The sequence below is a fragment of the Oncorhynchus tshawytscha genome, linkage group LG16 (assembly GCF_018296145.1).
Source record: "Oncorhynchus tshawytscha isolate Ot180627B linkage group LG16, Otsh_v2.0, whole genome shotgun sequence".
Lineage (NCBI taxonomy): Eukaryota > Metazoa > Chordata > Actinopteri > Salmoniformes > Salmonidae > Oncorhynchus > Oncorhynchus tshawytscha.
In genome coordinates this window covers 48,964,992-48,979,801 of record NC_056444.1, presented here as the reverse complement: position 1 = coordinate 48,979,801, position 14,810 = coordinate 48,964,992, and the positions used below count along the sequence as shown (strand labels likewise).

Here is a 14,810-nt window from a genome sequence, read left to right as displayed (position 1 = left end):
CACTTCCTCTTGCGGCTCGATTTCTTTCTCTTCTGTAATCATGGCTGCGCTCAAACACCAGCCATGTTTGCTAATTTGAAACCCAAAGGTTAGCGAAAACCTGTTTATTATTTACATCGCCTGTACCGTCTCGAACCATATTTGTTCAATCGGAGGATCAAAGGCACCGGTGCCTTTGAAATCCAAGGATTACAAGGTTAGGCAGTTTTAATTACATTTTATGGCGAAAACTTTTGTTTGTGAGGATAATGCTGTCTCACAATTTCTAAGGCAACTAACGTTAACGTTACAGCAAAAACAATGAGTTTATTACCTTGCTAACAAAAGAGCATCCAAAATGTTCAGTAACGCAAACAAGAATGAGACTCCAAGACGACCTACTATGTTTCGATTCTCCATAAGTTTTATTAGCTAATGTAGCTAGCTACCCGCTGTGACTGTTATTAGCTAACTAGTTTTACACTACGGTATAACTTCAGTTGCTGATTTATTGTAAATAACCTTGAATTTAGCGGTATCTTATAGGGTGTCGATTGTTGAAACAACCAGCAAATTCTAGAATGTAAACCCGATTGCATTAAATGTAACTAGCTAGCTATATCTCACCTCACGGCATCCTTGGAGGATTGTTTTTGTTGCAGAGAAGGACATGAAATCAGATGTTAACTGCGCCCGGTGTTGCTAACCAGATAGGCCTATCTCGCTGGTTGGAAATGACGTTATTTAATGAGCTTTAGCCACTTATCTACTAGCGAGTTTTGAATTAAAGTTCATTTGAAAATATGTAGATACTGTTGTACACACATGAACAAACGTTAGCTAGTCAATATATCGACAATACGAAAACGAAACGTGCTTAATGCAACTGCTCGAGCAATTTTGTTATTGAATTTCACGAACATTACAAGCCCTGTTAAGCCCTTTTTTGTTTTCGTTGTTGTTCGTTTTGATAAGCAACTGGATAACGTTAGCCACTGTAGCTAGATGGTTTAGCTACATTGATCTAGCTAAACTAATAAGCGAACATTTACATGAATCAACTTCAACTGGACACGTCAAAGTAGCTAATGTTATCACGAAATAAATGTACAACAATAGTTTTAAAAAAATTAAACAGCCATAGTGAGAAACCAATGTTTATTTATTTATTTTTTAAATCAGAGGGCTACATTTCGATTTACGTCGACGAACATTTAGCTAGCTACACAGATAATCTAGGTAGCTAGTTGATCTGTGGATGAGAGAAATTCAGGTCCATCCAAGGGGGTGATATCCGCGAGCGCATGGTCACGTGTGGCAGTTAGCCTAGCCAGTGTGAGATGGTAAGCAGAATGATGTACAATCGAATGACATTTTTATGTCATTCGAAAGTAACTAATACATGACTAACTGCTGTTTTGGTTATTGCATTACCCACATATTTGTGATATGGCCCAAGCATGTTGGTTGCAGTGAGCTACGGTAGTATAGAACGCCAATGTTTTCAGCTAGCTACTAGTGTTAGTTAGCTCTTCGTGCTAATGTTACTGTTTATCGTGGGATGGATGTTGAAAAACGCAGTTAAACATTTGGGTTTACGAATGGTTTGACGTTTCATACAATATGTACTTGTAATCTACGACATGCCTTTTTTTTCAACTTGTGGTTATCTTGAAAACATATTTCTCAGACCAAAATATTGTTGTTTTCCCGTTATCAAAACGGGTCCGTTGTGCTTTAGCTACGGTGGATCAATCCGTGGCGTTCATTGTCCATTATTTTGTTGGCCAGGGCATCCCCTTCGCTGCTCTAACTGCGACATTTTTAGGGAGCTATGGGAGGGCAATGTTTGATAATTAATTCCACACCGTGTCATCCATAGTAGTCCATCTCAGGCTTGCCAACGCCTGCAGTATTAACCCAAGTAATATTAGTGTATGGATCTAGCTAGCTACTTTGTTTTTAAAATAACATACCATTTTTTTTATTTATTTTATACTACACACATTTTATTTATGAAAACCATCCATTGCGTGTGTATTCTGCTTGCAAGAATAGCCTATTTATGAGACAGCTGCATGGAATCTGTTGTGTGATTTAAAAATACATTTTTTTGATATGCAAGGTAAAATATTTTTTTCTGGTTTCTTTGTTTCTCTTCATGACTTGTGGTCTGTGCTACTTGTCTTTCTCAGATGGAGTCAAACAACCATTTCAACTATGGCAGCCACTCCTCCGTGTCTGCTAACTCAGGACTGAAACTCTCCTCAGGGGATTCTCTCTATTCTAACAGGTCCTCCATGAGTTTCCCTCCACAGGGGAAGAGTGAGTACCCCTCTAACCACATTTGCTGTGTTTACTTTCTGCCTCACTATTTCTATATCAATAACTGATTTATATTTCATCTCTCTCTGCCCTAGTCTCGTGACCCTTATAATCAGCAAAATATTGTATGTAACTCAAGACCAGGTGTTCAGTGCAAAAGCAATCAATATCTTGATCATACCACAACAAATTGATGTAACCTCATCTTAAATTCACTGGACATTTTATGATTACAGGATGCATGACCTGTGGATGCTGTGTGTTTTGAACACACTGAACAATTAATAATCTGATTCACCCCTGACCACCTTTGCAGATATGAATGGCGAAATGAATGTGAATGGCGTCACTACTGTAATTGGGCCTAGTGTGCCTGGCTCCCAACTTCCAACAGCCTCATACCCCCACATGAGCAACCACCACCAGAGTAGCATGGGCTACGACTACATGTGGGGAGGACAGCCACAGTACAGCCCAGCCATGGGCTCGTCTCCTGGGCATGGCATGCACCAGAAGCAGCCTCCACCTGGGGGGATGCAGCAACAGAGCCAGCACCACTTCCAGGGTCATGGACAGTACCAACTGAACGGGGGCATGCCTGGGTCCCATCAGCCACCCGTGGCTGCCCCACCAAACGTGACTCTTACAGGGGGCCAGTACTGGAACAGGGGTAACCCGGGGCAACAGCAGAGCAGCACAGCCATGGCAATGGGGTATAACTCACAAGGTGTGTATGGGTCCTACCAGAGCCAGGTGCACCCTGGGATTGCGCCCTCACAGCATCACCAGCAGCAGCCTCCACAGTCATCCCCTCACCAACAGACACAGCAGCACCTTCACCCGCACCACCACCCACACCACCAGCAGCAACACCAGCAGCAACCTCAGCACTACAGCATGGTACCCAATGGGATTCCCTACTACCAGCCCCAGCACCCACCTCTTCCCACTCCACAACCCCAGCCCCCATCCCAATCTCAGTCCCAGGCTCAGATGATGCCCCCTACCTCCCAAAATTTCACCCCTCCACGGGGCAGCCCACAGCACCACCACATTGGCCGGGGAGGCACTGGCAGCCCTCTCCCTCTGGGGGTGTCCTCTGTCCCAATGATGTCACCCTCGACAATGGCGGATAGTGGATCGCCCCAGAGCCAGACCAGGGAGAGGAGTCCCCTTGGAGGTACTGTGGGGATGCCTGCTGTCATGCAAGGTAAGATTTAAATATTTACACAGGTGGCAAGTTTTCAGAGTAACCTAGTCCCTTTTTTTTTATGGCACTACGGAAGTAAGTATCTGTTTCATTTTCATATGGTCACTAGAGCCAGTGTCTGTGGAAACGGCACCATATATCACTGGAGTTCGCAATACCTATTTCAAAGTGATTTTTCTTTCCAAACGATGACTCAATTACATTCAATTAGGCCTAATCAGTGTCTCAGCTGTCAGTAATTTAATTTGCTAAGCAGATTTAATTAAAACACTGTTTCCATGACAGAAAACATATATTTCAGTGTTTTCTCAAAGCGTCTACTTTTTCCACTTCATAAGTTAACTAAGCACATTTTCATTTAGAGGAGAGTGGGGTAAGTTGAACCGCTCCTTGTTTCTAGGAAACCATACACAAAAATTAATAATGCATCTAAATATCTCGGAAGCAATCATCATTTCATGGTCTGTGAAGGAAAAAAACACACGGAAAACACATGTTCTATTTATTTGACAATTTTTAAAACACAATTAGACAATACATTTGCCTCCTGAGTGACACAGTGGTCTAAGGCACTGCATTGCAGTGCTAGAGGCGTCACTACATACCCTGGTTCGTTCCCAGGCTGTGTCACAAACGGCCGTGATCGGGAGTCCCATAGCGGGGGCAACGGGTCGTCCGGGTTAGGGGAGGGTTTGGCCGGGGGTAGGCCGTCATTGTAAATAAGAATTTGTTCTTAACTGACTTGCCTAGTTAAATAAAGGTTCAATTAAAAGAATAATGTAAAATTATTGGGGATTACACAAAGTTAAACTTATTTCCATTTTGATCCTCTTAAATAAATGCTAAAAAAAAATTAACAAACAGGCTGCACAGTAGACCTAGCCTACACAGCATTAAATGTTTTATTTATTTAACCTTTATTTAACCAGGTAGGCTAGTTGAGAACAAGTTCTCGTTTACAACTGCGACCTGGCCAAGATAAAGCAAAGGTGTGCGACACAAACAACAACAACAGAGTTACACATTGAATATACAAACATCCAGTCAATGACACAATAGAAAGTCTATATGCAGCGTGTGCAAATTAGGTAAGATAAGGGAGGTAAGGCAATACATTTTCCATGGTGGCAATATAATTACAATTTAGCAACGAACACTGGAGTGATAGATGTGCAGTAGATGAATGTGCAAGTAGAGATACTGGGGTGCAAAGGAGCAAAACAATAACAGTTGGGATGAGGTAGTTGGATGGGCTATTTACAGATGAGCTATGTACAGGTGCACTGATCTGTATAGCTGCTCTGACAGCTGGTGCTTAAAGTTAGTGAGGGAGATATGAGTCTCCAGCTTCAGTGATTTTTGCAATTCGTTCCAGTCATTGGCAGCAGAGAACTGGAAGGAAAGGCGACCAAAGGAGGAATTGGCTTTGGGGGGGTGACCAGTGAAATATACCTGCTGGAGCGCGTGCTACGGGTGGATACACCTATGGTGACCAGTGAGCTGAGATAAGGTGGGGCTTTACCTAGCAAAGACTTATAGATGACCTGGAGCCAGTGGGTTTGGCGACGAATATGAAGCGAGGGCCAGCCAACGAACATACAGGTTGCAGTGGTGGGTAGTAAATGGGGCTTTGGTGACAAAACGGATGGCACTGTGATAGACTGCCTCCAATTTGCTGAGTAGAGTATTGGAGGCTATTTTGTAAATGACATCGCCAAAGTCACGGATCGGATGATAGTCAGGAGGATAGTCAGTTTTACAAAGATATGTTTTAGAGGTTGACAGATTAATCGGCATGGCCGATTAATTGGGGTAGATTTCAAGTTTTCATAACAATCAGTAATCAGCATTTTTGGATACCTACACAGCCTACTTCGTCAAACGGGTGCTGATTTAACAAAAGTGCATTCGTGAAAAAAGCACAGTCGTAGCACCAATGTACCTAACCATAAACATCAATGCATTTCTTAAAATCAATACACAAGTATATATTTTTTTAACCTGCAAGAAATTCATGTTAGCAGGCAATATTAACTCAGGAAATTTTCACTTCTCTTGCGTGCAGAGTCCGGGTATATGCAGCAGTTTGGGCCGCCTGGCTCGTTGCGAACTATGTAAAGGCCATTTCTTCCTAACAAAGACCTTAATTAATTTGCCAGAATTTTACATAATTATGACATAACATGGAAGATTGTGCAATGTAACAGCAATATTTAGACTTAGGGTTGCCACCCGTTGGATAAAATACGGAACGGTTCCGTATTTCACTGAAAGAACAAAACATTTTGTTTTCGAAATGATAGTTTCCAGATCTGACCGTATTAATGACCAGTGGCTTGTATTTCTGTTTGTTTATTATATTATTAAGTCTATGATTTGATATTTGATAGAGCAGTCTGACTAAGCGGTGGTAGGCAGCAGCAGGCTCGTAAGCATTCATTCAAACAGCACTTTCCTGCGTTTGCCAGCAGCTAATCACAATGCTTGAAGCAAAGTGCTGTTTATGACTTCAAGCCTATCAACTCCCGAGACTAGGCTGGCAATACTATAGTGCCTATAAGAACATTCAATAGTCAAAGGTATATGAAATACAAATGGTATAGAGAGAAATAGTCCTATAATAACTACAACCTAAAACTGGCAATATTGAGGACTCTGTGTTGAAAGGAACCACCATCTTTCATATGTTCTCATGTTCCGAGCAAGGAACTTAAACGTTAGCTTTTTTTACATGGCACATATTGCACTTCTGCTCTTTTACACTGTGTTTTTGCATTATTTAAACCAAATTGAACATGTTTCATTATTTATTTGAGACTAAATTGATTTTATTGATGTATTATATTAAGTTAAAATTAAAGTGTTCATTCAGTATTGTTGTAATTGTCATTATTACAAATATATATATATAAAAATCGGCCGTCTAATCGGTATCGGCTTTTTTTGGTCCTCCAAAAATCTGTATCGGCGTTGAAAAATCATAATTGGTCGACCTCTAGTATGTTTGGCAGCATGAGTGAAGGATGCTTTGTTGCAAAATAGGAAGTCGATTCTAGATTTAATTTTGCATTGGAGATGCTTAATGTGAGTCTGGAAGTTTTCCAGATATTCTAAGTCGGAACCGTCCAGAGTAATGATGCTGGACGGGCGGGTAGGTGCTTGTAGCAATCTGTTGAAGAGCATGCATTTAGTTTAACATTAATTTAAGAGCAATTGGAGGCCACGGAAGGAGAATTGTATGGCGTTGAAGCTTGTCTGGAGTTTAGTTAAGTGTCCAAAGAAGGGCCAGAAGTATACAGAATGGTATTGTCTGCGTGGAGGTGGATCAGAGAATCGCCAGCAGCAAGAGTGACATCATTGATGTATACAGACAAAAGAGTTGGCCAGAGAATTGAACCCTGTGGCACCCCCATAGAGACTGCCAGAGGTCCGGACAACAGGCCCTCCGATTTGACACACTGAACTCTGTCAGAGAAGTATTTGGTGAACCAGGCGAGGCAGTCATTTGAGAAACCAAGGCTGTTTAGTCTGCCGATAAGAATGTGGTGATTGACAGAGTCGAAAGCCTTGGACCTAGCCTACTAGGCATAGTTCGTTTACATATACATATGTATTCAGACCCCTTGACTTTTTCAATTAAAAAAAATAAAGTATTTATTTGTAATAATGACAATTACAACAATACTGAATTAACACTTTAATTTTAACTTAATATAATACATCAATAAAATCAATTTAGCCTCAAATAAATAATGAAACATGTTCAATTTGGTTTAAATAATGCAAAAACACAGTGTAAAATTGCAATATGTGCCATGTAACAAAGCTAACGTTTAATTTCTTTGCTCAGAACATGAGAACATATGAAAGCTGGTGGTTCCTTTTAACATGAATCTTCAATATTCCCAGGTAAGAAGTTTAAGGTTGTAGTTATTATAGGAATTATAGGACTATTTCTCTCTATATGATTTGTATTTCATATACCTTTGACTATTGGATGTTCTTATAGGCACTTTAGTATTGCCAGTGTAACAGTATAGCTTCCGTCCCTCTCCTCGCTCCTACCTGGGCTTGAACCAGGAACACATCGACAACAGCCACCCTCGACGCATTATTACCCATGCAGAGCAAGGGGAACAACCACACCAAGTCTCAGAGCGAGTGATGTTTGAAACGCTATTAGCGCGCGTCCCGCTGTTTGAATGAATGCTTACGAGCCTGCTGGTGCCTACCATCGCTCAGTCAGACTGCTCTATCAAATATCAAATCATAGACTTAATTATAACATAATAACAAACAGAAATAAGAGCCTTATGTCATTAAAAGAAATCCAGGTTAGCAGGCAATATTAAACTAGGGAAATTGTGTCACTTCTCTTGCGTTCATTGTACGCAGAGTCAGGGTATATGCAACAGTTTGGGCCGCCTGGCTCGTTGCGAACTAATTTGCCCAAATTGTACATAATTATGACATAACATTGAAGGTTGTACAATGTAACAGGAATATTTAGATAAAATACGTAACGGTTCCGTATTTCACTGAAAGAATAAATGTTTTGTTTTCGAGATGATAGTTTCCGGATTCGACCATATTAACTAAATATGCAGGTTTAAAAAAATATACTTCTGTCTATTGATTTTAAGAAAGGCATTGATGTTTATGGTTAGGTACATTCGTGCATCGATTGTGCTTTTTTCGTAAATGACCTTTTGTTAAATCATCCCCTGTTTGGTGAAGTTGGTTGTCTTGTTAGGATAGAAATTGTCTTCACACAGTTCGCAACGAGCCAGGTGGCCCAAACTGCTGCATATACCCTGACCCTGTTGCACAGAACGCAAGGGAAGTGACAATTTCCCTAGTTAAAAGAAATTCATGTTAGCAGGCAATATTAACTAAACATGCAGTTTTAAAAACATATACTTGTGTATTGATTTTAAGAAAGGAATTGATGTTTAGGGTTAGGTACACATTGGTGCAACGACAGTGTTTTTTTCGCGAATGCGCTTGTTAAATCACCTGTTTGGCGAAGTCGGGTATGATTCAATGATAAATGAAAGGCACTGCATCGATTATATGCAACGCAGGACATGCTAGGTAAACTAGTAATATCATCAACCATGTGTAGTTAACTAGTGATTATGTTAAGATTGATTGTTTTTTATAAGATACGTTTAATGCTAGCTAGCACCTTACCGTGGCTCCTTGCTGCACTCGCATAACAGGTAGTCAGCCTGCCATGCAGTCTCCTCGTGTAGTGCAATGTAATCGGCCATGATCGGTGCCCAAAAATGCAGATTACCGATTGTTATGAAAACTTGAAATCGGCCCTAATTAATCGGCCATTCCGATTAATCTGTCGACCTCTATTCTTAACATATGAACCCCATAGTGATTTGTTCTTGCAATTTTTGTGACATTTTAGATTTAAATATGGACTTTTTTTTCACAGTTTGGATTTTAGTGAAATACTTTTTCAAAGTAACTTTAGTTACTTATTCTGAAATGGATCAAATACCCCCATCAATCTACACACAATACCCCTTAATGACAAAGCGAAAACAAGTAATTGTTGTTTACAGAAATACCTTATTTACATTAGTATTTAGACCGTTTGCTCAAAATTGAACTCGGGTGCATCCTGTTTCCATTGATCATCCTTGATATGTTTCTACAACTTGATTGGAGTCCACCTGTGGTAAATTCAATTGATTGGGCATGATTTGGAAAGGCACACAAAATCAAATCAAATTTTATTGTTCACATACACATGGTTAGTAGATGTTGTTGCGAGTGTAGCGAAATGCTTGTGCTTCTAGTTCCGACAGTGCAGCAATATCTAACAAGTAATCTAACAATTACACAACAATTACCTAATACACACATCTAGGTAAAGGACTGGAATAAGAAAATATAAATGTGTGGATGAGCAATGACAGAGCGGCATAGGCAAGACTCAATAGATGGTATAAAATACAGTATAAACATTATTAAAGTGACTAGTGATCCATTAAAGTGGCCTAGGAACTCAAGTTTGTGGGCAGAAGCCTCTCTGTGTTAGTGATGGATGTTTAACAGCCTGATGGCCTTGAGATAGAAGCTTTTTTTCTTTCTCTCGGTCACAGCTTTGATGCACCTGTACTGACCTCGCCTTCTGGATGGTAGTGGGGTGAACAGGCAGAGGCTTGGGTGGTTGTTGTCCTTGATGATCTTTATGGCCTTCCTGTGACATCGGGTGGTGTAGGTGTCCTGGAGGGCAGGAAGTTTGCCCCCGGTGATGCGTTGTGCAGACCTCACTACCCTCTGGAGAGCCTTACGGTTGTGGGCGGAGCAGTTGCCGTTCCAGGCGGTGATACAGCCCGACAGGATGCTCTCGATTGTGCATCTGTAGAAGTTTGTGAGTGCTTTTGGTGACAAGCCAAATTTCTTCAGCCTCCTGAGGTTGAAGAGGCGCTGCTGCGCCTTCTTCACGATGCTGTCTGTGTGGGTGGACCAATTCAGTTTGTCTGTGATGTGTACTGGAATGCAGGTAGTTTGACCCCGGTGATGCGTTGTGCAGACCGCACCACCCTCAAAATCAAATCAAATTGATTTGTCACATACTCATGGTCAGCAGATGTTAATGCGAGTGTAGCAAAATGCTTGTGCTTCTAGTTCCGACAATGCAGTAATAAACAACGAGTAATCTAACCTAACAATTTCACAACTACAATCGTATACACACAAGTGTAAAGGGATAAATAATATGTACATAAAGATATCTGAATGAGTGATGGTACAGAACGGCATAGGCAAGATGCAGTAGATGGTATCTAGTACAGTATATACATATGAGATGAGTAATGTAGGGTATGTAAACATGATATTAAGTAGCATTGTTTAAAGTGGCTAGTGATATATTTTCCATCAATTCCCATTATTAAAGTGGCTGGAGTTGAGTCAGTGTTTTGGCAGCAGCCATTCCATGTTAGTGGTGGCTGTTTAACAGTCTGATGGCCTTGAGATAGAAGCTGTTTTTCAGTCTCTCGGTCCCTGCTTTGAAACACCTGTACTGCCCTCACCTTCTGGATGATAGCGGGGTGAACAGGCAGTGGCTTGGGTGGTTGTTGTCCTTGATGATCTTTATGGCCTTCCTGTGACATCGGGAGGTGTAGGTGTCCTGGAGGGCAGGAAGTTTGCCCCCGGTGATGCGTTGTGCAGACTTCACTACCCTCTGGAGAGCCTTACGGTTGTAGAAGTTGAGTGCTTTTGGTGACAAGCCGGATTTCTTCAGCCTCCTGAGGTTGAAGAGGCGCTGCTGCACCTTCTTCACGACGTTGTCTGTGTGGGTGGACCAATTCAGTTTGTCCGTGATGTGTACGCCGAGGAACTTAACTTACTACCCTCTCCACTGCTGTCCCATCGATGTGGATAGGGGGGTGCTCCCTCTGCTGTTTCCTGAAGTCCAAAATCATCTCCTTTTGTTTTGTTGATGTTGAGTGAGAGGTTGTTTTTGTGACACCACACTCCGAGGGCTCTCACCTCCTCCCTATATGGCTGTCTGGTCATTGTTTGTAATCAAGCCCACTACTGTTGTGACATCTGCAAACTTGATGATTGAGTTGGAGGTGTGCATGGCCACGCAGTCATGGGTCGACAGGGAGTACAGGAGGGGGCTGAGCACGCACCCTTGTGGGGCCCCAGTGTTGAGGATCAGCGAAGTGGAGATGTGAAGTTCCCTAAGGGCTGTCGTGGTATCGGCTTGAGGGGGGATATACACGGCTATGAAAATAACCAAAAAGAATTCTCTTGGGAGATAATGCGGTCGGCATTTCATTGTGAGGAATTCTAGGTCAGGTGAACCAAGGGACTTGAGTTCCTGTATGCTATTAGAATTGCACCATGAGTCGTTAATCATGAAACATACACCCCCGCCCTTCTTCTTCCCAGAGACATGTTTATTTCTGTTGGTGTGACACGGTGACTGTATCAACTCCAAAAGCATATCCCGAGAGAGCCATGTTTCTGTGAATCAGAGTATGTTACAATCGCTGATGTTGCTCTGGAAAGCAACCCCTGTCCTAATTTCGTCTACCTTGTAATCTAGAGACTGGACATTAGCGAGTAATATAATCGGAAGCGGTGGGTGGTGTGCGGGCCGCCGAAGTCTGACCAGAAGACCGCTCAGTCTTCCTCTTCTGTGGCGACATTGTTTTGGGTCAGCCTCTGGAATCAGTTCAAATGCCCTGGGTGGTTCAGACAAAAGATCCGCTTCGGGAAAGTCGTATTCCTGGTCGTAGTGCTGGTAAGTTGACGTCGCTCTGATATCCAATAGTTCTTCCTGACTGCATGTATTAACACTTTGGAAACCGTTTCATTTTTCCTTAGAGATAAACTACTCCTTAATGCAACCGTTGTCAGATTTCAAAAAAGCTTAACGCCGAAAGCACACCATGCGATAATCTGAGAACAGCGCTCAACCACCAAAACAAGCCATACAGATACCCACCATGTTGTGGAGTCAACAAAAGTCAGAAATAGCGTTATAAATATTCACTTACCTTTGATCTTCATCAGAATGCACTCCCAGGAATCCCAGTTCCACAATAAATGTTAGTTTTGTTCAATAAAGTCCATAATTTATGTCCAAATACCTCCATTTGTTCGCACGTTTAGTTCACTAATCCAAATGCACAAACCGTGGGCACTTAAGTCCAGATGAAAAGTCAAAGTTCCATTACAGTTCGTATTAACATGTCAAACGATGTATATAATCAATCTTTAGGATCTTTTTATCATAATTCTTAAATAATATTCCAACCGGACAATTCCTTTGTCATTGGAACGGGAACGGAGCTCGTGCTCACGGCCGCGTGCGAAACTAAACTAAAGGCTTTCAACCTGACCAATTGTTGAAACAGCTCTTATTCTCTCCCCTTTCACAATAGAAGCCTGAAACAACTTTCTAAAGACTGTTGACATCTAGTGGAAGCCTTAGGAAGTGCAATGAATATTGGATAGGCAATCACTTGAAAAACTACAAACCTCAGATTTCCCACTTCCTGGTTGGATTTTTCTCAGGTTTTCGCCTGCCATATGAGTTCTGTTATACTCAGGACATTATTTTAACAGTTTTGGAAACTTTAGAGTGTTTTCTATCCAAATCTACAAATTATATGCATATTCTAGCTTCTGCTCCCGAATAACAGGCAGTTTACTTTGGGCATTCTTTTAAATGGACGTAGTTTGGATCCACCAAGATTCTTCCTAGAGCTGGCTGCCCGGCCAAACTGAGCAATCGGGGGATAACGGCCTTGGTCAGGGAGGTGACCAAGAACCTGATGCTCACTCTGACAGAGCTCCAGAGTTCCTCTGTGGAGAGGGGAAACCTTGGAGAAGGACAACCATCTCTGCATCACTCCAATCAGGCCTTTATGGTAGTGGCCAAATGGAAGCCACTCCTCCGTAAAAAGCACATGTAAGCCCACTTGCAATTTGCAAAAAGCCATCTAAAGGACTCAGACCATTAGAAACCAGATTCTCTGGTCGAATGAAACCAAGATATTGAACTCTTTGGCCTGAATGCCACGTGTCACGTCTGGAGGAAACCTGGCACCATCCCTACGGTGAAGCATGGTGGTGGTAGCATCATGCCGTGGGGATGTTTTTCAGTGGCAGGGACTGGGAGACTAGTCAGGATCGAGGGAAAGATGAATGTAGAAAAGTACAGAGATCCTTGATAAAAACCTGCTCAGGACCTCAGTATGGCAACTGCTCGGCATCTGACCGTAAGGCGCTACAGAGGGTAGTGCGAATGGCCCAGTACATCACTGGGGCCAAGCTTCCTACCATCCAGGACCTATATATTAGGCGGTGTCAGAGGAAAGCCCATAAAATTTTCAGAGACTAAAGTCACCCAAGTAATAGACTGTTCTCTCTGCTACCACACGGCAAGTGGAACCAGAGCGCCAAGTCTAGGACCAAAAGGCTCCTCAACAGCTTCTACCCCCAAGCCATTTGACTGCTGAACAATTCATAAAAATCGCCACCAGACAATTTACATTGACCCCCCCCCCCTCGTACACTGCTGCTACTCGCTGTTTGTTACCTATGCATCGTCACTTCACCCCAACCTACATGTACAGATGACCTCAACTAGCCTGTATCCCTGCACACTGACTCGGTACCGGTGCCCCCTGTACATAGGGGTGGCAGGTAGCCTAGTGGTTAGAGTGTTGGGCCAGTAACCGTATGGTTGCTAGATCGAATCCCCATGCTGACAAGGTAAAAATCTGTTCTGCTCCTGAACAAGGCAGGTTAACCCACTGTTCCTAGGCCGTCATTGTAAATAAGAATTTGTTCTTAACTGACTTGCATAGTTAAATACAGGTTAGATAAAATAAAAAGTATAGCCTCGTTATTCTTATTGTGTTACTTTTTATTATTACTTTAATTTAGCCTACTTGGTACATATTTTCTTCTTCTTGAACTGCATTTTTGGTTAAGGGCTTGGAGTAAGCATTTCACGATCAAGTCTACACTTGTTGTATTCGGCGCGTGTGGCAAATAGTTTGATTTGATTTGGGGCGAAGGTTCACCTTCCAACAGGACAATGACCCGAAGCATACAGAGAAGACAACGCAGGAGTGGCTTCGGGACAAGTCTCTGAATGTCCTTGAGTGGCCTAGCCAGAGTCCTAACTCTGGAGAGAGCTGAAAATAGCTGTGTAGCGACGCTCCCAATCCAACTTGACAGAACTTGAGAGGATCTGCAGAGAAGAATGGGAGAAACTCTCCAAATACAGGTGTGCCATCATGTAGCGTCATACCAATGAAGACCCGAGGCTGCAATTGCTGCCCAAGGTTCTTCAACAAAGTAGTGAGTAAAGGGTCTGCAAGGAAAATGACATAACAATACCGAGGTTATATACAGGGGGTACTGATACCGAGGCAATGTGCAGGTTAGTCGGTAATTTGTTAAGTGACTATATATAGATAATAAACAGCGAGTAGCAGCAGTATAAAAACAAGGGGGGAGGGTTCAATTTAAATAGTCCTTGTTGCCATTTTGATTAATTGTTCAGCAGTCTTATGGCTTAGGGGTAGAAGCTGTTATGGAACCTTTTGGTCCTAGACTTGGCACTGCGGTACCGCAGTAGAATGAATAGTATATACTGTATACTGTAGTAGAATACTGTATATTGTAGTAGAACGAATAGTCTGGCTTGAGTGAATGGAGTCTTCGAAAAAAATGTGGGCCTTCCTGTGACACCGCCTAGTCTATAGGTCCTGGATGTCAGGAAGCTTGGCCCCATGTACTG

At 42.2% G+C, this 14,810-nt stretch overlaps 1 protein-coding gene across 5 annotated transcripts in view; it reads left to right on the top strand.

The window, feature by feature from the left end:
* Window positions 1-14,810, top strand: part of baz2a (bromodomain adjacent to zinc finger domain, 2A) — a 41,901-nt gene continuing 27,091 nt past the window's right edge. For 2 of the 5 annotated variants that reach the window (XM_024375190.2, XM_024375191.2), the window contains exons 1-3: window positions 1,239-1,322; window positions 2,175-2,304; window positions 2,621-3,514. In XM_024375190.2, the coding sequence (XP_024230958.1) occupies window positions 1,320-1,322; window positions 2,175-2,304; window positions 2,621-3,514 (1,027 nt within the window). In that variant the 5' untranslated portion in view covers window positions 1,239-1,319. Of the gene's footprint in view, window positions 197-1,238; window positions 1,323-2,174; window positions 2,305-2,620; window positions 3,515-14,810 lie in introns of those variants that run through there. The other 3 variants (XM_024375188.2, XM_024375189.2, XM_024375187.2) reach the window with 3 other exon arrangements.